This window comes from Vicugna pacos, chromosome 9, assembly GCF_048564905.1.
Source record: "Vicugna pacos chromosome 9, VicPac4, whole genome shotgun sequence".
In the NCBI taxonomy this organism is placed as follows: Eukaryota; Metazoa; Chordata; class Mammalia; order Artiodactyla; family Camelidae; genus Vicugna; species Vicugna pacos.
Window position 1 is genome coordinate 27,044,318 of NC_132995.1, and position 25,512 is coordinate 27,069,829.

Consider the following 25,512-nt stretch of genomic DNA (forward strand, 5'->3'; position numbering starts at 1 on the left):
TTGAGAACAGACTAGCAAGTAGCTCATGGGTGGATCAGCCTTAGGTAATTACTAGAGACAACATCAGAAACGTAGAGAAGGCAAGAAAAACAGCCCGCAGCTTTCTTTCCCCTCGATTCCAGAGAATGGATTTCCTCTCACAGGCCTCGGCTCTTTCTCCTAAACACAAGAAAAACTGTAACACCATGGAAAATGCAAATCTCGCTGTAAATATTTTATAAAATTGTTGCATACATCCCAAAAGCTATAGGTCTTAATTGAGAGCAGGCGATTTTTCTAGTCAATATATGGAAATGGAAAATGCTAATTTGTGTTTTTCTACTTATGAAAAACCCTGGAGAACAGCAAGCACAAATGCACTCACTTTAATATTATAAATATAATTTGGCTCCCTCTTTACCATCCCCACAGCCCTGGCTTTTATCTCCCCGTGGCTGCAGGAGGAGAGATGGAGAATCACTTTCACAGCATCAGCCTGGGAAGGCAGCCTCGGATGATGGCGGGACGGAGGGGGACTTCAGGCACAGAGCTGTATGCCCCCTCCCCCGCCATCTGCACCCCCTGGGAACTGGCAGGTGGGGGCCCCAAGCCAGGAGGCACTGCCCGGCATTCTGTTCCTCCAAGGGCTAGAAGCAGGAATGAAGGCAGGAGCTTCGGCCATGTGGCTCCTCTCTCCCCTGCTGGGCCTGCCCGGGCCTCAAGCTCCATCTGACCACCTCAGAGCTCCTTCTGGGCAGGGAAAGAATGCTCTGAGCACCACCCCTGGAGCTGCCGTGATGAACAGGAGCAGCTGGCAAGATGGCTGGAGTGCTCCAAGTTGCGAATGCCTGTTCCCAAACTTCAAAGGAAGGTTAAGGGCCCCCAGAGCCAGTCACTCCCTGCTCCCTCATGCGCCCCCAGCCTAGACCTCACGTGCACATCCTCCAGGAATGCTGGGCTCTCCTACCTAGAGCTGCCCTGTCCGCTATGGCAGCCACTGGCCACTCGTGGCTACTGAGCACTTGCAGTGTGGCTGGTCCACACTGAGACGTGCTGTCAGTGCAAAACAGACACCAGATTCTGAAGGCTAGTATGAAAAAAAGAGCATAGAACATTCTCACTGATAACTTTTTAAGATGACTTTATGGTACAATCGTAATATTTTGGATATATTGTATTAACTAAAAATATTTTACTCCATCCGTTTCCTTTTCCTTTTTTTCAGCACGGTTAGTAGCGTTTAAAATATACACTCGTAGCTTGTGTCTTATTTCCCTTGGACGGCCAGCTCTACAGAACGCCCTAGCTTGCTGCGTGTGAGCCTGTGTTGTGCTCACGCGCGTGAGCGGCTCTCTTACACACCAGGCAAGTAGGAGGTCCCCCAGCTTTATGATCCTAGAGCTCTACAGAGTCTGGGATGCTGTGATTCCATAAACCCGTATGTCTACAGTTCTAAGAAAGCACTGTGATGCTAAGAGATTCTATTACTATTGCTTCCCAGCATTTAACAAAGGCTTCACAATGACAATCCTCTGGCCAAGGTCTCACTCAGCCCTCAATCAGAAAGAGCTCAAATATTCTGCGATCACAGCCCCCTTCCCCCAACCCTCATGAGCCCAAATATAGCTCAGCCCTCCTTACTTCACGCCCCCAGGAGCCTCCCCAATGTCTCCTGCCCTCCCCGACTCTCTCTGCCCAGAATGCAGAACAGGTCCTTTTGGGAGAACCTGTCAATCACGCACAGCCTTTACCCGTGTGCTATCCTCCTCCTGGAAACCGTTCCTCGACTTTTCCTCAAATTTGTGCATGTGAAGAAAACAGCTAGGAAGCAGAGAAGGGTGCACAGTTAGAGTTAAGTGGCTGGAGGTAACTCCAGGCTGTGCCCCTTCCCAGCCGTGAAAGCCCTAATACACAGTTGAATGTCTCCTAGTCTCAGTTTCCTAATCTGTCAAATAGGAACAGTATACTTACTTTATAAATTTGGAGAGGAAAAGTTGAAATAATGCACATTCCACAAAGAGGACGCAGCTGCTCAGAGTGCCCAAGGAGAGGAAATAGTCCTGTGTGGTTAGAGCAGGGTGAGCAGGAGGAGGGGGAAGAGGAGGTCGTGAGGCGGGCAGGGCCTCACAGGCGGGCAGGGTGGGCAGGTAGCTCAGTACCACCACCCTGGAGAACTGACTGTATCCACTCCAACTGAGCACTTCCCTACCCACGAGCTAGAGATTCCAGAACCTCCTGGAAAGCAAAGGCATGCATGCACAGGACCATAGAAACCCCCCTCCGCAGATAAGACCTGTCCGCAATGGCCTTAGCAGCACCATTCATAACCTCCCCAACCCAGGAATAACCCAAACACCCAGCATCAGTAGGATGCACAGCAAATTGGGATACATTCATACAGGGGCTATAACACAGCAATACAAAGGCACAAACCCCTGACACACAGAGAGGGATGAAGCTCACATACGTCACAGTGAACAGAAGCCAGACACAACTCCACGCTATAGGATCCTGTTGACATGAGTTCTGAAACAGGACCAACTACCCTCTGGTGGTAGAGGAGGAGTGTCCTGGGGAAACTGGTGGGGGGCAAGGAACGGGCTACCTGTGGATGTGGGTGCTGGTGAGGCAGGGACCCAGATGGAAAAGTGCATCACGCAATACACAGAACGTTTGTGCCCTTGACTGTATGTGAGACCTCAGTCAAAAGAGGGCAAGAGGAACAGAACTCCCCAAGGTGTACAGGCATCAAAGGGCCCTCCCATGGGGTGGCGCCTGCACCAGCCCCACGTCACGTACTCCCTCTCCATGAGGACACAATGAGTTCATGCAGGAAGATAGCCCAAAAGCCAAGCCAGAAGAACCAAGAGCCCCCAGAACAACCTCAGGTTTCTAAGATCTAGGTCAGACAGACAAAATTCTGGGCAACTCCTCAGCCTCAGTCCTCCAAGCCGAGAAGGGATGCCATGGACCCCCAAGGCCGTGGAGACCAGGCCAGGCCGTTCCGAGGCCCAACAGGCCACCGTGAGCTGAGGCCCCATCCCTCTCTGGGAGCAGGAAGAAGGGAGCCGGCCGACGTTTATTACCCGCTGGCAGCGAGATTGACTGCAGGCCTCCTCTGCCCACACTGAGCCATTAGCTCGTAATGGCCCCGAAGGTTCCCTCAGCCACAGACCCAGGCCCGAGATCGCCGGCTCCAACACCAAAGATACTAATGACTACCACATTGCCGAAATAAATCATCATCACTCAGAAGGGGCTCCGGCCGGGCCAGCAGCTTCCAAACTTCATTTCACGAATTTCCCCTTAATACTCAGCTGCCTTGGTGAGGAGGTTCTCGGGTGAACGCATCATCAGCGAATTTCTCTGATATGGTGTTTATAGAGGAAGGGAGGAAAGAAGGGAAAGAGGGGAATATTAATCTATGCAACACTGCAGGATTCTGCATCAGTGGGAATTTGGAGACTGGAACAAAACCCCCATTTGAAATTCCCACAGGAGTTCGACTGTCCAGAGCTGGCAGCCAGAAGTGCCCATGGAAGGCAGCTAGAAAGTATGTTCCAGGGAACACTGCTCCCTGTAGACAGGTGCAATTTGGCATGGTGTTTAAGCACATGGAGTCTGTAGCCAGACTGCCTGGGTCCTAACCCTGGCTCTGACTCTTGCTGTCTGAATCAGAGTAGCCTTAGGCAGGCTACTTTGCCTCTGTGTTCCTTAGTTTCCCCATCTATAAAGTGGGCGGATATGGGGGATTCTCTTCCCCAAAGTTCTAGATTACTGCTACTGTCAGGTGATGGCTGACATGACCTCTGGTAGGGCTGCCATGCAGGTCACAATATGAATGGTGTTCTCTAGAGTTGTTCAGTATACAACCTGCACAACCATACCCTGCAGACCTGAGTCCTGTGGGGTTCCTGCCACTCAAAGAATCCCTCTGGGGTCTGATGTGAGAATTAAGTGGGACAGTCGATGTAAAGTGCTTAGAGTAGGGCCTGGCACGCCAGTAAGTGCTACATAGTTGTTTGTGATCACTATCACCACTGCAATTATCATCATGATAAAACTCTGAAAGTCCTACCAGAAGGACACCTGGTTAACTTCACGACATGCTCACTGACTCCAATTAAGTCATGTCGTGGCTGGAGTGGGGTTCCTGGAAGGGGAAATTTCTTGCTCAAGGTCAAAAAGCACATGAGGGGAAAACAGACTGGAATCTAGGCCTCCTATCTCCCAGGCTGTAGGTCACTCCCCTAAAAGGCACTCACCCCACAGCCTCCAAAGGCAAGACACTCTACAAACATCAGTAATGCAGGGGTCTGTCCAGGGCATCTGTAAGCAGGCCTCTGAGTCCCAGGGAGAGCTCCAGGCTTCCCTCTCTGGGTCCTGCTGCCCCATGTCCATGCACAGGCCTGGGGACTTAAAGGTGACACTCAGGAACACAGAAGCAGCTGGAGAGCATCCTCCCAGCCTCACTGCCTTCTTGGAAGAGGAAGGAGACAGCTATCTTTCCTCAAGGCTCCTGGGGCTCCCCTCTTCTTCCTGCCCTCTTCGTCCTTGGTATCCCCTCCCCTGGCACTCAACCCATCTCTCTGGCTACTCTGAAGTTCTCATTCTACAAACCTTAGCTTTGGTCATCAAGTCTAGTTCTAGCTTTGAATAAACTCTGCTCCTGGAAATGGGTCTTATACGCGGTGCTCAGTTATTATGTGGTGGTGGGGGGTGGCATTTCCAGGCCATAATCTATCCCAGCCTTGTCTCTCCCAGCTTCCCGTACTAGACTAGAGATGCTCTATTCTCAATCTTACTCCCCAGAGGCCTCAGAAACAATAGAGAGCAGAGCTAGAGTTCAGTTCATCACTGCCTCTGCCAGACAGTCCTCCCTGACTTCTCCAGGCCGCTTGTTTCAGTCCTCCTTGAACACTATTCTCTCTGATGAGTAATCCCACCAGTCTGCACATCACCGAACTGCCCTCACCCTCATCCCACTTCCAGGTCTTTGAACACAGGGCCTGATCAGGACTTGTTCATCTTCCCCCCTCCCCCTGGCACGGAGTACAGCACTGGGCACTGGGAGGTTATCATAATAGAAGATGCCCAGATCCTTGGCAACCCAGGCTGGGGTTTTGGGGTGAGGGGGGTGGCTGTCAAGAGGGGTTGTGCAGGCCCACGATGCTGGTCTGCAGACCACAGCCAGCCCAGTGAGGCTCAGGTGGGTGCCAGTCTCAGCACAACCTTCCACTTCACCTAACAGGGGAGCAGAAGCAAAACCTGGCAGCCCCACCCAAGTGCCACCTGCCCAGGAAAACCAGGCCCCACGCAGAAGGCTCCACAGGCTGGGCTTGGACCAAATTCCTTCTCAGCGGCCGTGCCTTTCCAGCATCCAGGAATTGCTCCTGCCGATTCAAAACCAGGTCAGAGAAAACCGTCTCTCGTTTCCGGCAGGGGTGAGCGTTCCTCCCGGGGAAGGGCTCCGCAAAAGTCTCCAAACCGAGCACGAGAGACAAGTGGGAACCAAGCCTCATTCCCTCGGTGGCCCCGCGGCTGCCAAAATTACTGACAAACTGACCTACAAAGAGAGTTTCTATTTTATGAGCAAACCCCAAAGGTTAACAGCAGAGCCGCCGGCGGGCGATCCGCACGGAGGAGCGGAAGCTTCCCCAGCAGCACCCGCGTGGAGCCCGGGCACCTCAGCTTCTCGGAGAAACGTGTCTCTGAAATGCCAAGGAGAAAGGGAGGAGAGAAGGGGGAGCTTCCAGAGCCCTGACTGGAGGGAAGAATCTGGATGTGAGGACACCAACCCATCACCAAGTGGCCTCTCTGTCCCAAAGGTGTGGGTCACTGCCACTGTTAAGAGCTTGCTGGAGAGACCTCTGGCAGGGCAGATGTCTCCGAGAGTTGTGCAGTGTGCAACCTGCACAACAATACCCTGCAAAACTGAGTCCTGTGAGGCTCCTGCCCCTCAAAGCATCTTGTCCCTATATAGTGCTGGTTTCGTGGACATGTGACCTGTGCAGTAGCACAGGAGCCTGTATCTAGAAGGGCCTTACACTTGGTTTGATACTCTGCTGTTTTGTTGTCTTGAAATTCTTCATTTTCTAACACAGGGCCCTGCATTTTCATTTTGCACAAGTTATGTAGCTGGTCCTCCTTCCATGTTTGAGAGCACCAGGGCCGTGCCAACAGTATGGACATGGAGAGAAGGGATGGGCAACTATGCAGTGGATTCATCACTAAGTAATTGATACCAAAATGTAAGAATGTATCCAGCCTCCATCGTTCCTCACCTTGCAAGTCGTCCGGATGTGGGCTCTACCTCTGAGGTTTGCCAGGAGCAGGGGCAGGGCGAGAGGAGCCCTGGCGGGGCACGGGCAGAGGGAGGCCAGAAATCTCCAAGGTGTGTGCCCTAATGCAGGAAGAAGCTTTTGATAGCAAGGAACCCATTTGAGACTAAAGGCCCTTGGGTTATTTCATATTATACTGATGTCTGAGCTGCAAGAAAATCTCCTGGATTTTGGCAGAGGGTAAGTAACAAAAAGCAGGTCAGAGAATACATGCAGGCAGACCGGAAACAGGGCTGCCAACGGCACCTACTGTCTGGGCAGCCAGGTCCCTCACTGCTGACCCTCAACCCAGTCTTGAAGCACCAGTTGTCACTGACATCTCATCAGATCTGCCAGCAACTTGAGACAGAGCGTCTGTCCCAACTAGAAGACAAGCCCAAAGTTCCCTGAGGTCTGGAGAATCACCCAACATCACCCAGGAGACCAGGCCTGACACACAGCTCTCCTACCTCCGGTAATGATGTGAAGTGTGAGGACACAGGCCCGGGCAGGGTCTCAGAGTCTCTGACTTTCCCAGGGAAATCTCACGGGAAACCCCAACTTACACAGCAGAACAGAGCAGAGCTGCTCCCAACACCCACATCCCACCCTCTGTGCCTGCCCCACTCAGGAGGCCCTCGGCATCACCACGGAAAGCCAGGGTTGCTCAGTTCTCAACTGTAGTTTGAGAACCAGTGATCTAGTGGCCTCATTTCTAGTCTCCATCAATACTAAACACCCGCCTCCCTCAGAGAGTTCCTAAATCTCACTCCCTTTCTGCCTCCATATGAGGGGCATCCTGGGTTTCTGTAGGTGCTCGGCATCTTGATCACGGTCCGCAGCCCTCTGGTCCTGCAATTTGAGATTATCCTCCCATCCTCAAGCCTCAGAATGAAGCTCAGCTATTCCCCTGTGTCTGACGCCAGCACCAACGAGCACCGTGCATCCAGCCCATTGCTGGGTGCCCAGGACCACTGCACTAACTGGTTTGAGCAAAGCAGGATCCTCTCCCCACTACTAACCCCCAGCTTCCTGAGAGGCAGGTCCTGGGGGGATAAAATCAGAGTATGAAAGAATGATGGAAAATAAAACAAACAGAACTCCTAGGGTGGAAGCAGAGATGAAGCATTATTAGTTTCTCCCCAAATTACTGTTTTTACTTTGGATGCTGCCTGGCTTGATTTATGGTCCCCAGTACCCACAACAGCTCACTCCTCCCTACCCATGCCAAGAGAGTAGAGGGTTCCAGACACAGTCCTGGTCCTGGGTCTAAGCCACAGTCTCCCAAAGTCCCAGCTCCAGGATTGCCGCCAGGTTGGACCCACCACCAGCAGATGCGGTATAGACCAGAATTTCCCAAACTTCTCTGATGATATAAATCCAGAGGATGGGGTGAGGGTGATTGTCAACTACACAGGCTTCCAGGCCCTTCCCCTGGAAATGCTTACTCAAGAGGCCAGTTTGGGGGGCTCCACCTGTTGAATGAACAAGGAGGGTCATGTATATGAAGTACACACTCAGGGAGTATTTAAGAAATGGGAGGACAGATGGCACCTGGGTGTGCGCACTCCTGATTTGCATTCACCCCGGCTTCTGGCTACCTGTGTGACTTCAGGCCAGTGTCTGCCCCTCTCTGAGCCTCAGCTTCCTGATGAATAAAATAGGTCAAGTGGTCTGGAAGTTTCCAGCTTTGACCTCTTCATGGCTTCTGCAGAACAGCAAGACCCTCCCAGACATTTTTCCCTAACAAAGAGAGAACTTCATTTCGCCCTCCCGAAAGGCAACCAAGCCTGCCCCACCTCCTTCCACTCCCCAGAGCAGAGCCTCAGGCCCACTTGTGGAAGGGGCAGGTTGGGGGCTCAGATCCCCCTTCTGGAGAAGGAAGGTATCTTTAAATAAATGGGACTCCTGCTCAGCACCGAGCCTGGAAACCTGCGAGCTGGGCAAGGTGCCATCCTGCAGACTCTCACCCATTAGTAAATTGCCATTCTGCAAACAGTCATTGTCAAGGCCAGCCAAGTTGCCGGCGGAAGGCACTGTGGATGGGCAGTGGACACCGAACTCGGGGCTGACTGACAAGTGTCAGCTTTCAGCTCACAGCTTAACACAAGCCGCTGGCTGTGAAACAAGGAGAGACGTGCTGAAGACAAAACCTTCAGAGCTGCCTCGCGCGGAAAATAGGAGGAGTGAAGCACGGAGGCTCTGAAAGGTGTTTCCTCAACCTCTACCTGGTAATGGGATGAGTAAGAGAAACACCAGCAGAAGGCTGAGCCTGTGTCATCACAACGGCTCAACAAACAGGAGCGGGGCGCTCAGTAAGGTCCGGGTGCCACTCTGAGCCAGGGAGAGAGGGAAAGGGCTGCTCTCACCGCTGCCACGCCTCCACTGTTGTCAGAGCACTGATAAAAAATGTCAGAGAAAACCAAGCAGCTGCTATGCAAGTTGTAAACAGAATAAAAACTGCAAAAGCATAAATATGAGAAAACTTCTTACGGGAAAAGTCCCGTCATTTGGGGGTCAGAATTAAAGCGATATAAAGGCCTCTTTTGGATTGTCTCCTGTGCAGCAAGAATGCACTGGCGATGCTCATCACAGCCATGTAACAGGGAAACAGCGGTGGGGGCACAGAAGCGGGGGATGTGGTCAGGAAGAAATGAGGCTTGGCCAAGGGAAGCTGGCTTAAGAGTAAGCAGTTTGGGATTAGCAGATACAAACTAGAAGAGATAAACAACAAGGTTCTACTGTAGAGCACAGGGAACTATATTCAATAGCTTGTGACAGCCTATAAAGAAAAAGAATACGAAAGGAATATATATATGTGTAACTGAATCACTACACTGTACACCAGAAACTAACACAACCTTGTAAATCAACTATATTTCTATTTTAAAAAAAGAGCACAGAAGTAGCTCCCATCACGCACAGGCTAGGATCCAGGAAATACTTGCTGTGGGGTGGAGAGGAAGAGAATAGGAACAAATGGTGGCAACAAGCAGGGCTGATATGCAAATGTGTTAACCACTAGTGCACAGGGGTCCCCACCAGCTGAATCATCCCAACCATCCCCAGTGTGGTGGCCCTAATCGTCCAGGAGTCATCCTCTTGCACACTAGATCAGGGAAGGGCTGGGGCTCCAGGCACAGAGGAGGATCTGTGGGCAGGGGGTTTAGGGCAGAAACTCTGTGCCAGCAGGTCAGGAACTATTTCAGTATTTTAACCAACAGTACACTGGTAATGGTGCATACCATGTAAATATCAACCAACCCTCCGCCAAGGGCCAGGACACAGATGCCCTAAGTTGCGTTACAACAGGGCGAGGGATGTGTTCTAAGTGACTTTTATTCACCCATTCATTTGTTTTGAGGAGCAATGTCCCTGCCATCTCAAGAGAAGATTTCTCCAGCCTCCAAGTGGACAAACAGAGATTGTGCAAATTCTGCAAAGGCCATCCGAGCCAGACCAGGGCCCAGACAGAGGGGTTCTGCAGGGGGAGAAGGCTGCCAACAGGACACCAGGACAAAAAGCTGACCTGCCCCAGGAGTGGGAGGCAGAGCAAGATATCTGAACCCAGATTCTGATCCTCATGCTGCAGACAGAAGCCCTCAAAAATGTTTCACAATGAGACACTAAATCTTTGTGCGCGTGTGTGTGTGTGTGTGTGTGTAAAACAAATCTTGAGTGCACATGCTGAGACAGTTGAAGTTCTTTCAGGCAGGCAACGGCTGAGGGGTTTGTGTGTGTGTGTGTGTGTGTGTGCACGTGTGCGTGCATATTTTTCAGGAGGCTACCCCTTATTAGAAATTCTCCATGAAGTCACTTGGTGAAGTGTTCTTGCAGCTCCCAAACACATGAGAGGTGCCTTTTTGGCTCACTGCAGCCCTGTATGTGGCAAATAGGCCACAGAATTCAGAGCACGTGGACACAAGAAGATGACTGGGCCCAGGGTGGACAGATGACCTCACCCTCAGCACCTTCTAAGGACCAGCGTTACCGGTAGAAACAATTACTTTTCCTAAAGCTACAGGCCCTTGACAATGCTTGTTCACATCTGATGGGAATCCCACCCTAACCAAGTTTCTGGGGACAGACTATCAAAACTGAAGTGGCTGCTGGAAGCCAGGTTTGTGTTACAGAGTTTCCTGCATTTCCACCAGCCCCTAAAACTGCAAAGGAGCAGCCCATGGAATCCTCTCCCCAGAGTGAAAGGGTTCGGCAGCAGGGTTGTTTTAGTCACTGAAAGGAAGAATAATTCTGCTTCTTAATAGGTCCGTAATTAATTCACACATTCAACTGCTAGGTCCAGAAATATGTTTGTGTTGACAATTTGCATTCGATGCTTCAAAAACAATCTGTTGTGGTTTTATTTGCCTCACCATCCCAGAAACATCACCACTGTAGAGCACAGGGAACTATATTCAATAGCTTGGGTGAATAATTCCAATATTCACCCAAGTGCCACAATTCCACTACAGCTTCCTGAGACCCTGCCCGTGGCAACAAGGCAAGGGAAGAAGACTCAGGATGCCCAGGTGGGAAAAGTGGGGTTTGTGCAAGAGCTGTCCTCCTTTGAAAGGACAGGACAACCAGATGGCCAGTCAAATCTTGGTCTGTGGCCTCCCAATTCCCATGACAGCTTCCAGTCCTCGGCTGCCTGGATGTGAGATCATTCTACAACCCCACATCTCCAACACTGCATCACTGCATCGCTCCTCAACCCTCAAGCACCAATACTGGCCCACATTTGCCAGCTTTTGCTTCACACCATCAGTGCACCTAGCTGATATGTCAGGTAGGACCCCACCCCGGCTTTCCTTATCAGCTCCTAAGAGGATAAAATCAGAGTGAGAAGGATCATTAGAGGGGAAAAGAACAGAGGGCGATGCTGGAAGCAGGAACAAGGTATCATTAGCATCAACTTTTACACTGGATGCTGCCAGGCTTGATTTATGACTGCCACCAACAGGTGAGTCAGGGGTCTCACACAGCTCACTGTTCTCTCCCGTTGCAAAGGAAGAGAAGGGGAGGGAAAGAGGACAGTCTTCGAACCAGTCCTGGCCCAGGTCTGAGCTACAGACCCCCTATCTAAGCTCTAATTTCCCCACAGGCCCTTGACCCCAGCAACCTCGTGTAAAAGTTGCTGTGGAATAAAGCAATGTTTTCTAAATGTCCCTGAGACTCTTAGTTGCCTATTCAGTTTCCAGATTTCTCCCCAGGACATAATTTTCCCTGCCCCTCCAGCTAAGCATAACTAAAAACCCTAGATATTATATATGAAAGAAATATAAGAATATTCTGAAAGGTGGAAAGAAGAAGGCAGAATAGCCAGGGACACTGGGACTCAAGAAATGACACGGTAGTGAGTACCCGGGGTATTTCTTTTACTTCATATATCTCAGATTGGAGCCCAAGAAGCTGGCAACCAGGAAACACCAATATATAAAACTATTAAAGCCCCAAGTAAAGCCTGCGCTCTCTAGCCAAAGGACCAGAAATGATACAGCCTGGCAAGACAGAAAACTTGCAGACAATAACATCTTGCTCCAGCCAAACCCATGGAAAAAGCTATACCCCCATCCCATCCATTCCAGCAAAGGCTGAGCTGGGCACCTAGAAGTCCATGCTCTTGAGGCTATAACAAGGTACCCAACGTCCCCTCTCCATGGAGTGTTGAAAAAGCCTAGTGGGGTACTGGACTTTCATACTTGCTGGGCCCCTCCCCATGGTGTCACTGGAGACCATCTGGAGAGCCTGGTCTTCCACCCCTATCCAGCAGTAGCAAAGCGCCCCTACTCATCCTCCTGGTGTCAGTGGAAGCCAGGTGGGGAGCAGCGATATGGCACTCTTCCCACTATTCAGAGAGGTATCAGTGGAGACCTAGTAGGGAGACTAACCTGGAATTCTTCCCACTTCAATCAAAAATCATTCATCCCACCAAGAAGCAGGAAGATCTCAAACTGAATGGAAAAAGACAATTCATACATACCAAAATGGAGATAAAAAAAGATGTTAGCATTAGCTCTCAAGGAATTTGAAGGAGCCATAACAGAATACTCCAACAATTATAAACACACATGAAACAAATTGAAAAATAGAAAGTTTTGGCAAAGAAATAGGAGATAAAAGGAAAAAACTAAATGGACATTTTAGAAATGAAAAAAGTAAATAAACACAATTTTTAAAAAATCAATTATGGGCTCAACATCAGAAGGGAGAAGACAGAGGGAAGAACTGGTGAGCTGGAAGCTAGAACAATAAAAATCACCCAATCTGAACATAAAAGAACAAATAATTCTTTTTTGATGAACAGAGCCTCTGGGATTGATGAGACTTTAACATTCATGTAATCAGAGTCCTGGAAGGAGAGAAGAAAGGGAGCAGAGTTTAAAAGTACTCAAAAAAAAAAAAAAAGAGAGAGACAAAGGAAAGAATTTGAGAGCAGAGAAAGAAAAACGGCACCCTACCAGAGTGGAAAAATAATTCAAATGACAGCAGATTTCTCATCAGAAATCATGGAAGCTGGAAGTGGTACAACATTTTTCAAGTGCTAAAAGAAAGGAAGTGGCAACCTAAAATCTATATCCAGCAAAAATAGCACTCAGTAAAGAAAGAAATCAAAACATCCTCAGATGAAGGAAAACTAAGAGAATTTATCACCAAAAGATCTACTCTTTAAAAAAAAGTGCCTAAAGGAACTTCTTTCTCTAAACAAAAAGGAAATAATAAAAAAAATTCTTACAAGATTAGGAGGGAAAACCCAGTAAGCAAAAATATGGTAAATATAGTAATTTCTCCCCTCCCGTTTGAGTTTTCTAAATTATGTTAGATGGTTGAAGCAAAAATTGAACACTATCTGATATGGTTCTAAATATATATAGAAGAAATATTTGAAACAATTAGATTATAAATGGGGGAAGATAAAAAGAAGTAGATTTCTATACTTCACTCAAACTGGTAAAATGATGACATCAGAAGACTTTGATGAGCTATGTTTATATAATGTAAGACCTAAGCAATTATTTAAAAAGCTATACAAAAAGAAATACTACTGGTAAACTAAATGAAATTCTTAAAAATATTCAAGCAACCCACAGGAAGGCAGGAAGAAGAATACAGAAATGAAACATAGTGAAAACCAACAGAAAACAATATATAAAATGGCAGACTTAAGCTCTAACATATCATTAATTACATTAAATATTAATGGGCAAAATTTACAACTTGAAAAGACAGAGATTGGCATATGGGGGAGAGAGTGGCCCACCTATATTCTATCTACAAGAAACTCACTTAAAATATACAATATAGTCAGGCTGAAAGCAAAAGGATAGAATAAGACTACTTTGCAAACATTAACTAAATGAGAACAGGAGGACTATGCTAATATTAGACAATGTAGGCTTCAGAGCAAAAGAGATAAAATAAAATAAAATAAAGTACCAGAGATAGAGAGGGACATTGTATTCTAATAAAGGAGTTAATCTATCAAGAAAACAAAGCAATCTTAAATATGTATGCATCAAACAATACAACTGCAAAATACGTGAAATAAAAGCTAATAAAACTGAAAAGAAAAATAGACATGTCCACAATTATAGTAGAACATTTCAACACCTCTCACTCAGTGATTGATAAACCAACTAGATACAAAATCAGCAAGGATACAGAAGAATTCAACACCATCAACCAATAAGATCTAATTGACATTGACTGAACATGTCACCCCCAAACAGCAGAATACACAAATATCCCAAAGATAACGTACACTTAAATGTGATTCCATTTATACAACATTCTGGAAATGGCAAATTTATGGAATCAGAGAACAGATTAGCGCTTTCCAGAGGTTAAGGAAAAGGGAGTGGGGCAGGAAAGAAGTGGCTATGGCTTTAAAGGGAAAGCATGAGGGATTTTTGTGGTGATAAGAATGTTCTGTAGCTTGAGTATACGGATGTCAATAACCTAGATACTGTACTCTCATTTTACAAACTATTACCGTTGGAGGAAACTGAATCTCCATGTGAATTTACAGCTATCTCAAAATTAAAAGTTTAATTAAGTTAAAACTTTTATAAGGATGGAAAAAGGACCATAACGAGCTTCAAAGGAAGGGGCGGGGGTGGGAGCACCACTGTTCTTCCCTTGAGGCTTAAAGGATTGTGGGGAGAGGGGATAGATAGGGTTGCCAGGTAAAACACAGGATGGCTGGTTAAATTTAAGTTTCAGATAAACAACAAAAAACTTTTTAGTATTAGTATGTCCCATGCAATATTGGTGACACATTTCACCTAAAAAATTACTTGTTGTTCATTTGGAATTCAGATTTAACTAGCCATCTTGTATTTTTGTTTGCTAAATCTGAAAACCCTAGGAGGGAAGAATAGGACACAGGCACTTGGAGACTGGAGAGGCAGGGCAGACCCGGGGAGAAGTAAGAAAGACTTAAGGAGAGAGGCCAGAGAGCAGGCAAAGGGATGCTGGGGGACCACAAAAACATCCAGGCTGGGCATACTTAGGAGAGGAGGAAGGCAGACCTTAGCGTGGGAGGTCCACAAGCTGCTGGGTTTATGGAGCTCTGCTGGCGAAACTACCCTCTGTGGGTGGTCCACACAGAATCCAGAGAAAAGGCAAAAGAGTGAATGCTTGAGTCTCTGGTGCTGATCTGGGCTGGAGGGAGCGTGACAGCCCTTCAAGGGGACCCTCTAGGCACTAGGAGCAGCTCCCAATTAACCCCGGGTAGCTCCCTCAGCACCTGGGTTGCTCTCATGATCATGTGACCCCGTGTGCTAGGGCAGGGCATGCAGACCAGCGGGCTCAAGTGTTCATCCTCTGAGCTGCCAAGGGCTGGCACCTGCGATTGTAGGCTCAGCATGGTCACAGAGGGGCTCAGTTTGTCCTCTCTAAACAAGGGCTCCATTATCATCATCATTACCTTTAATTAGTCCCTACAACAGGGACTAATAATAATAATATTAATGTTAATAGCTACCATTTACTCAGAACTTACAAATGCTAGGCACTTTTCATATATTTTAACTCATTTAATCCTCTAAACAGCTCCCAAATGGTAGGGGTGGTGTCCCTCTACTGTTTGTGCTGCCCCCTCCTTGTGGAAATAGAAAGCCTCTCTCTTTTCAAGAATATCCTCCCTTTTCCCATCGTGGGGGACGAGGGGTTGACCCTGGCCCACCCCAGCGTCCAGGGAGGGCAGGTGGTGCCAGTCCAACCAATCAACCCACTCCAACCCCCTGGCCACAATGATTGCCTCCCGGGCAGCTTTAGGACACTTTATAGGCAGTAGGCCTCGGTCCTGAAACTTTTTCTACTGATGAAGCAGCACGTGCCCCTCTCTGCTGGGACTGCTGGGTAGGGAGAGTATGGCTGTCACTGGCACCAGGAGAGCCCTCCTGGGAATGACGGCAACAAAGAGGAAGCAGAGCTCAGAGGTAGGAAAGAGACAGATTGGTGATGAGAACCCCTAGATCCAGCCATGCCTGAAGCCTGTTATCCAAGGTATCATTTACAGGAACCAATAATTCTTTTTAATGCTTTAGTCAGTGTGAGTTGGATCTCCTGACTTGTCACAGAAAGACACCTGCCTAAACTGCTATGTTAGTATAGTTATGTTAAGATAGGGACATTTAATAGACGCAGAGCTGAAGCATACAAAGGTGAAATACCTTAGTTATCCATGAGCTGGGACTGCTCCTAACTACCCTGATTCACTGTAGAGTTGTACATTCTGTGTGTATGTGCGTATGTGTCCTCACACGGGCCGGCATATGCATTCTCTATTTCTCATTAATATTCACATCTACAGCAGATTGAGCAAACTATTGGTACTTCATAAAGATCTTCTGGATAAACTGAAATCATAACTTCCTAAAGGAGTCTCTATTTAGAAAATGCTCCCATCAGTGACCTCAGATTCTCACTACGACTCACAGTGTGTCTTTGGGGAGTCACTTCCCTTCTCTGTACTTTGGTTTCCCCAGGCAGATGAGCTGGAAACCACACCAGGTGGGGCACCTGTGAGACTGGTCAGCCAGTGAGGGACACCCCGACACCTTCAAGGGAGGTGTCTGCGGTTGGAAGAGGAGGCCCCCTCACTTTTTCCCTGCTGGACACCAGGGACCCACGAGGAAGAGAGCCCTGGCCAAGCATCCAGAGCCCAATGTGAGGCTCTGGCACCTACTGGGAACTCAGGGCAGAGCAGGCCAAGCCCTGGGGTTGCAGGGCCCTTGTTTTCTGCCGTCACTCCAGTGAGGCTTGGCCAGAAGCAGACACGAGGGAAATTGCTCATGTGTCAGCTGCTCCCAAGCAGCCAAATGACCATAAAGGGCATTCAACAAAGTCAACACAACAACATGGGCCTCCAAGCCCACGGCAATGGAGAACAAGAGAGGGCTGGGCTGCGGGCTGGCCCACGCAAGAGGGTGCCAGGGCCCCAGGCTCTGCCACTACAGGACTGGCTCCAATGCTATCAACTCTCCATCCTTCCTCGACTCCCGTCTGGCTCCCTCCTCTTAGCCTAGAAACGTAACTCTGGTCTTTCCCTCTTCAAAACGCAAAAGCTTCCTCTGACCCTTGGACGCCTCTGCTCCTGTCCACCGCCCTCCCTTCCCAGCCTGGAACCTGGAAAGGCAAGTCTTCACTGCTGGTCTCCCTGGCTCCTCTCAACGTGTTCCTGAGTCCAATTCTACTGATCCTGCTCATGCTTAGGACAGTCCAGCAGCCCCCTCTTCAGCCTGCCTCCACGGGCCTCTCTGCAGCCCCTCACATTGCTGCCCAGAAGCACCTTGCTCTCTCAGCATGGTTGACACCACCTTCCTCACGCCCTTCACGTCTCCCAGCTGCCTTCCTGTCTGTGCCGATGCCTCTAAACCCTTCTCCAGCCTGGGGCCTTCCTCCTGAGCTCCCCGCCCATGTGGCCAACAGCCGGTCAGACACCAACACTCAGAGGCCAAATTAACAAACAAAGTGTGATGGAGGAGGAGGAGTAAAGAGGATTCCAGGCTCTGAAATCACACTGCCTGAGTTCAAACCCCCCTCTGCAACTTACTGACATTGCACATGTCCCCTGGATTCCCCATGTATAAAAGGGGGAGAATAAGAGTGCCCCCTTTTGTACATGGGGTGCAATGACACGTGTAGATCTTGCTAGCAGGGCCTGGTACTCAGGAAGCCACATCAGATGTTGTTACTAGAATCATCATTCTAATAACCCCAGCAGTTTGGTACCATCTTCTACCTGTCACTCAAAATCTGGTCACATGAGACTTTGGAGTCTTTCCTAACTTCTCCCCTTCCCATTTCCATTCAGTTGCCAAATCCTGCTGGTTTTGCCTCTTAAGTATTTCTCCAACCCAGACCCTCCTAACCAACATCCTCATCTTCTCTCGCCTGTTCCACCACAGTCTTTTCTCTCACCCAGCCACCTCCTGCCTCACGATTTATTCTGTAGCGATACTGGATAATTTACAATTTCCCCCACAAACTACACGGGCCTCTTCTCTATGAACTGGCTTATGCTACTTTCTCTGCCTAGAAGGCCCCCCACACCTTATTTTCCACCTTCCAAGAGCCTGATGAGGTGTCACTTCCTCCTGGAAGGTTTCCTGGAATGCCCAAATTGGGCAGCATGTCTGTCCTTTGAGCTTCCGTGTCTTAGACTCTGTGACGCGATATTAACTTGTCCTGTGAGGTTACCACTGCCTGAACTCAGCTGGAAGTTCCTCACTGAGGATCTTGACCATGTTTACTGAACTGAGATTACTGTTAGAGAAAATCCCACCTACAGAGGCCCTTTAAAAAAAAAAAAAGGACGAAATCTATGAAAACGAGAAAATTTTCCACTCTTTCAAAATCCAGAACAGATGGATTCTTCATGAACCAAGGTACTTGATCACCAGCTTTCTTAAACCAACTAACGAGCTTCAAAGTCAGGGCAACTGAGTCCTCTCGTGCACGGGGACTGAGAGGAGGGAAGTGGCCATGGCCTACTTGGGGAATTTTTTAAAAAGAAGAAAGAAGGAAAGCAAGAATTGGATGATAGGCTCTCTGTACAAGCTTGTTATTCTGACAGAACAGTCCCAGAACTTGAAACGTGATCTCTGGGGGGAGAGGGAGACGGTTTTATCACATATTAAGGTTAGGCAGATGTTTTGGGTCTGGTGTTACCCGAATCAAAAGCACCACAAAGAGCCTAGCACAGCCGCGCTCAGCAACGTGTGTTGCCAACAGAAAGTCAACAGGAACCTTTTCTTCCCTTTTTCTCTTCCTTTTCACATGTTTTCCTCTTCAGTTATATTTGAGGGCTTTTGTATTTCCCTGGTGTGGAGGTAAGGCACTGATTTCCACACCAGACCTTCCTTCCCCTCCCAAAACACTGCAGGCTAGGTCTTCAGCAAGGGCCCTGGGTGTGGGAACAGCTGAAGAAAGAAGGGTACCCCGTCTGCAAGGGGGCTTCCAATATGTCTCCTGGGGTGTGCTTCTTAAAGCCTCAGAAGGCAGAAAACCTCTCTCCCTCATATACACACACACCCTGAGCAGACCCTTCCCCTCCGGGTGGACCAGGGCCCATCCTGCCACAGTGCTGGGGAGGACAGACCAGGACCACCCACACAGCATGGGGGCATTTTAAAGGCCTGAGCAGGAGGTGGGAGAGGCTGACCTTCCAAATGCCCCCCATATTTTCACCGCCAACAGCAAAGCTCAGGCCTTAAGAGGCACCCAGGGAAAGGGGCTGACGTGACCAAGAAAATAACGTCTTCGGAATGAGTAATGCCCCACCGGGACAGGCCTGGCTCTGGCCTGGCTGCCTGCCAGAGGGTCCACAGCCACTTTCCAAGGACAAGGAGGGCAAACGTCCCTGACAACTTTCCCCAAGGACTGTCCCTTCCCAGCCCTGCCCCTCCTCGGGACTCTTCCCAGGGGCCCATAGAGCCCTAAGTAAGGACACCAGGGCCCAAAGGCTGAGTCACTCCCTTGGGGCCAGCCTGGGTCACAGCAAGTTCGTTATTTCAAGGACAAGTTCTCAGACCTCTTGTCCAGCCATCGGCCTGACAGGAGCCGAGAGGAGAGATGTCCACAGCAGAAGAGGAGAGGGCAGGCCTCCCCCTGCAAGCCAGCTTCCCCAGCATCTGAGGGTCTGAGTGCCCTGGGGGCTGTTCATGCCTTGTACATACATGTTCAACACACATGGGGAGACACTCCTCCTTCCCCAGGCACTGGGGGTGGGGGGCCTGGCCCAGAGGCAGGGCCCCCCACAAGCCTTCCTCAGCAAGCCCAAGAGATCCCAAGGCAGGGGCCTCCTGCAGAGCCATTTTCCAGGAGGCCCATCCCCCCAGAGTATGGGGTGGGGATGGGGATGGGGATGGTGGGTGGTTGGGGGGAGGGGAGCAGGGGGGAGGTGGGGAAGGGGCAGCTGGGCGGAGCCAGGTCATCCTGGCAGGAGGTGGCAGAACAGAGCCCTGGGCTGCTCCAAGTTTTTGATGTGCCTGCTAGGGGAGAGGGTGTCTGAAACCATTTCAAAAGCTGAGGGAAGCCCAGAGAAGGGGGCCTCATTCTCTGTGGGGAGGGGGATTTCAAAGGAGACCCCGCTGCTGAAAGGTTTCAAAAGACCCCTTGCCTTTCTATCAGCTCCAAATCACTCCCTCGCCGGCAGCAGCCAGGAGAGGGGTGCTGGGAAAATGTTTCCAAGGAGACGTGTCCCTGAGTCATCATAACTCCCAGGGTCTGGAGGCTGCAAAGCCACGCAGAGGCCCCCCGCTATAAAAAGGCCAGTTTAGAGTCCCCTGGGGGAGGTCTCCTGCAGTCCGGGTCCCTGGGGGTGCCTGCCTCAGACCCCCAGTGCCCTGAGTTTATGAGAAGGCCGCCAAGCTGAACGAACAGCGCCATGTCTACCCGCCGAGTCCCCTTGGTGCCACTAAGGGGGGCTTTTACCCCCGCCAGCTCCAGGCAGCCACTCTGGCTCGGGCCATTTAGCAGGGGAAGCTGTCCACAGGGACACTGGCCCCAACAGTTTCTACTGGGGCTGCAGTGCCAGCTCCTAACCAGGGCCCCTGTGCCCACCTCTCTTCCATTCACACCTCCCACCATCACCACCCCCCACCCCTGCCACCTTCCCCAAGCCACCAGGGCCAGGAGGCAGACAGCACAGACCAAATATAAGTTCTACACCTCCCTCCTCCCTTGTCCCCTTGCCTCATTCCCTCACCCCTGGACCAGACCAGACAGGACTCTGTTATCATCCCATCTTCTCCCCCACAACTCTGCAGCCAGATCAGTCTCCCTAAAACACTCAGCCACATCCAGGCCATTCTCTGCTCCAAAACCTTCGATGGCTCCCTAGCACCTCAGTCCAAGGTTGCACACTCAGGTCACTGCAGGTGCCAGGTGGAGGGCACGAATGAGCAAAGCATCCCCTTCAAACACAACAGGGACTGGTGGGGCCAGTGGGGCCTGGGAACACACCATCCCAGCTGCTGCCCAGCTCCTATCAACTGGGCCATGTGGGAATGCGGGCTCTGGAGGCCGTCTCTTCTGGTTTTTCAAGAGAAACCAAATAAAACATTCACCAAGGGGTCTCTAGCTTTGGACCCAGCCTACAGGGTCTTCAAGGCCCTCCACAGTCCAGCCCCAAGCCAACTCCCCACCCTCACTGCCCACAATGCCACATATGCGATAACTCCATCCTGGCCAGGTCAGGCTCCTCCGGTGGCCCAACTTCACCTCCTCTGCTCCTGCCTCTGAGCTCTGCTCACCCCACAGTCCTCCCACAGAAGTTGCTCCCCAACTTCTCAGCCTAACAACCCATCCTTCAAGGACCCCCCTCCTCCTTATGCTGAGTCCTCCGAGGGCCCTGTTCTCTAGTGACTGTCCTTCCTTGCCAAGGCTACTCCCTCTGCCACGGATGGCCCTGACCCATAGAGAAAACTCCTCTTCATTCTTCAATACCCAGGCCTTCCCAATGCACCTATTTGAATCCAGCAGTCCCTGTTCCAGTAGCACCAACTGACAGTACAGTGCTTATCTGGATGCCCATCAGGGAAGGGAACCCCTGAGGGTAGGGCTGGATCTCTCCTACCACAACCCATAACAGGGGAGCCATGCACAGTGGAGAGAGCCTGGCTTTTATTCAATCCCGGTTCTGTTACTTTCTGACCAGAAGAACTTCAGTAAATCATTCAGCTTCCTCTATGAGATGGAATAAAATTCCTGGCTTGTGGTGGGGCTCAGTGTATGGCAGCTGTCAGCATCCTTACCCAATTGCACATGGTGTGGACCGTGGTGGCTTCTTGGGATGCTGTGAAGTCTCTGAGGGCAGGGACCTTGTCCCCTTCACTCTCCATCACCCACAGAGACTACTCCAGCTCTCTACATACAGCAAGTGTTTGATGTTCTTTGATGGCTGGAGGTGATGAGGCCAGGGAAGGGAGGGCAGGTAGAGAGGACAGGGGAGAGTGAGAGGAGGTACCACCCTGCCACCCGAGATGTGGCTCCAGCAAGTCCCTAGCCCATGCCTCGTGGACATGCACCAAGGGCCCACATGTAAGACTTTCTGCAACTGCATGAACGTCTTGCCTGGACACTCAGGTTCTAAGACCAACAGCTCCTTGCTGCCTGCTCCTCAGGCCCCTACTCCCCACGCATCCTGAGAGCCAGGCCAGCTCACCGCACTGCAGAGCAGGCTTGGGCAAGGGGCCCTGTCCAGCCACCACCAGCCAGGACTTCGTCCTCCATTCACACAAAGGCCCAAGTGCCAATCAAACCCTCCTTTCCCATTCCCCACCACTCTAGTTAAGAGCAACCCCTTGCCTTCCACCTGAGGACACACAGCTCCCAGGCTCTGCACAAAAGGAAAGGTGAAAGAGAGGAGGGAGGAGGGGAGAAACACCTTTGAAATCACTGTGGTCCAATTAGCCAGCCTCTCGCCCTCCGTGCTTACAAACAGGAGCACACATTAACACCTGCTACAAAAGCAAACATTTTTAGACATCTTCATTTCACCTCCCTGACACTCTCGTGAAAGCGCTCGCAGCAGCCAGTGACTGACAGGGTAGCTTCCTTCTTCTACTTCAGCAGGGGACTTTCAAACAGAAGAAATTAAAAAGTCACCAATCTCCCTGTCAGGCGGCACTCCCAGGGCCCTACCCGCCCATCCTCTGGCCCCTCGGCACCGGGCATCCAGTCGGGGTCAGCGCCTTCCGGGGACCTGCTCCGAGTCACTGGGAGGCTGGGCACCAAGCTCACTGAGATGGCTACGCTGCCGCTGGGCAGGGACCAGGGGACCACACTCACTCTGAGCATAGCTTCACTAAAGAGCCTTTGCAATGGCTCTTACAACGTGCCTGTGGAGGACGGCACAGACGTGGAACAGCTCTCACAGGCTGAGTGGGGAGCAAAGTTCCCTACAACTGCTTTGGAAGTTTATTTGTCTGTATCTACTGAAGGCGAACCTACTCATAGCCTACGACCCACCACTATCAGTCCGAGAGCTATCCCTATGAAAACCACCTGCGTGTGCTCGCCAAAGCTGCATGAAAGAATGCTCACAGCAGCACGCTATTTGAAACAATTCCCAAATGGGAACTACTCAGATGCCCTTCATGATGTGTAGCAAGAAGAGATAAATGGTGATAGGCTCACAAGATGGAATATTACACACCAGTGAGAAGGGGGCGATGTCCAATTACAAGCACTAATGTGAACACGAAAAACATCAGACACTAGTGAGCAGATCCTATGTGATCTCATTTATATAAAATATAAAACAACCAAAAGTAACCTATGCTGTTAGACATCAGGATAATGAGGCCTTTCTGTTGGTCGGGGGAGGGTCTGGAGGGGGCTGAGAGGGGGGCTTTTGGGATGCAGGAATAGTCTGTTTCTTCACCTGGGCACTGGTGATATAAGTGTGCTCAGTGCACGAGGCTCCACTGAGCTGTACACTTAAATGGACCTTTTTAAATGGATGCAATCCAGGATTTTGTAAAATAGTACTCTGTTGGCATGGCTGTTGTTAAGACTATGATGAAAGATGTTAGAGGTGGAAAAGTGGGGAGGAAGTAATGGTCAGGGTGCTCAAATCAGGACTGACACCACACTGTCCAGACTGCAGGGCCTTGGAGACGGTGACCATGCTTCCACCTAAGACCCAGGACACTACCATTCCAGAAGCTCCCGAGACCCTCGCTGCCAAAGCCCCTCCCCTGGGCCAGCCCGGTGCTACCAGAAATCCACAGCGCCCTCTCTTACAGTGAGGGCCTCCACAGCCACCAGGGAGACCACACCCACCCACAGATGGCAAGGGAGACCTCAGAGCTTCCCTCCGTCCCTTGGACCACGTGGGAACATGATGGAACTTTGAAAGCTCCCTTCTGAAAAGGTTGAATTTGCCAACATCCAAAACTACTTGAAGAGGAAAAGGAAAAGCACTGAAATAACCTTGTAGAGCATTCTGTTTTGACAATGTGCCTGAGGAATTCCCCACATTTAGTGGGGAAATGTGAGTGGTTAAATCTATTCAATGTCATGACATCCGAAATTAAAGCATAATCGCCCGAGTGTTTGACAACTGGAAAGCACAGCATTTCAGAAATGGAGGGAAATTTATGCTGGGAAACAAAAGAGATTGTCAAAAGTTTGACTGTAACGTGAGTGAAGCCACAAAAAGAAGGCTCGGATGGAGAAAGCGCTCCAGCTCTGACATTTTCGAGCCCATCTGAAATGTCTCTGAAACAGCAGCAGTGACTCCATCCTTCACCCTAAAAGCCAGTGAAAGGATGACTGGAACCGCAAATTTCAAACCCGATGAGCGGCCGCAGTGCGGGCGGGAGGAGACACCCTCTTACCAATCATGTGGTTGGCAACGTGGATTTGGATCTCTCGCTCGTTCTCGAAGGTCATCTGGCACTTGATGCACTGGTACGTCTTTTTCTGTTTGGAAACCAAAAAGAAAGGACTTAGACAGTCAGGACGCAGAAAAGAGCAGAAAGCAAAAGTTCCTGAAGGTCCTGGCTCAAAAATTCCCAGATCAGCCCTGGTTCCCTCCCAGGTCTCTCCAGGCCATTCTCTTCCCACTCAGCTCTGAATCCACCTCTGATTCAGCCTAGGGAAAAGGGGGAAACAGCCTCCATTCCAAGGGAGCTGCTCCTCTGCTGGATCTGAGGAGACTGCCCCATCCCAAGGTGAGGGCACAGAGCAGAACTACGGAAAGGAAGCTGAGGGAGGAGGCTGTTCTGTGTGGGGTGTGCTCAAGTCCATCTACCCATCTTCCACCCATCTACACATCCATCCATCTGTTCATCCATCTGTCTATTCATCATCTGTCCATCTACCTACCCTCTGTCTACCCATCCATCCATCTATACACACACTCACACACACACACACACACACTCATCCACCCACCCATCCATCCATCCACCCACCCACCTATCCATCCACCCATCCATCCGTCCACCCATCTCTCTTTGCACCCATCCAACTACTCTCTCATCTACTTACCCCCCTAAGAACCAAGTGGCCGAGCAGGGGATACTGCTCCCACAAACTCTGGCACTCAGGGGTGACTGATGAATTCCTCATCTGCCCTAGTCACACAAGGCCCCAGGGGATCCTACATCTGGCTTCCACACACAGGGAGCTATTACCACCTGCCCTTATGGGGAAGGGGCAGAAAAATGAAGCTTCAAACCTTCTTGGTTCCAAAGAGTGGCACTCTGTCTGACCACTAAGCCCGGGAGGTTGTGGAACCAGCCCACTGTGGACAGAGGTGGGACTGCCCATGTAGGGGAAGGCTTGTGGCTGTGGGTTTTTCTGGAGGGGGAGGGATCGTATGGGAGGGTGGTATGGGAATTCAAAATATCCCAGTTTTCTGAAGACCACTTTGGCTCCAGGGATGATGGAGCCTCCCTCGGCCTCTGGAAGAAAGGGCCAGACTGGATTTCTCAGCTGAGCACAGAAGCCCAACCCTCAACCAGGCAGCCCGGACGAGCCACCAGGGGGCCCAGTTGTCCCAGCTCCTTGCTTGGCCCCACCTGGACCTGCAGTTGTCCTGAAGGGTCTGGTCTCACCTCCAGGCCTTTGTCTATGCCATTTTCTCCACCTGGAATACCCTCTCCATCCTTGAGGACTCGGTTCAGTTGTCACCTCTTCTGAGAAGCCTTCTCTTTCCACCCCAGAGTGAGTTCAGGGCCTCCCCAGGCCCTGA

General features: G+C 50.3%; 1 protein-coding gene across 10 annotated transcripts in view; it reads right to left on the reverse strand.

Moving 5' to 3' along the window:
- The window catches only part of ZNF423 (zinc finger protein 423), a 330,579-nt gene that overhangs the window by 95,915 nt on the left and 209,152 nt on the right, over positions 1-25,512 (reverse strand). For all 10 annotated transcript variants that reach the window (XM_072967330.1, XM_072967320.1, XM_072967321.1 and 7 more), the window contains one exon: positions 24,152-24,236. In XM_072967330.1, the coding sequence (XP_072823431.1) occupies positions 24,152-24,236 (85 nt within the window). The remainder of the gene's footprint in view (positions 1-24,151; positions 24,237-25,512) is intronic.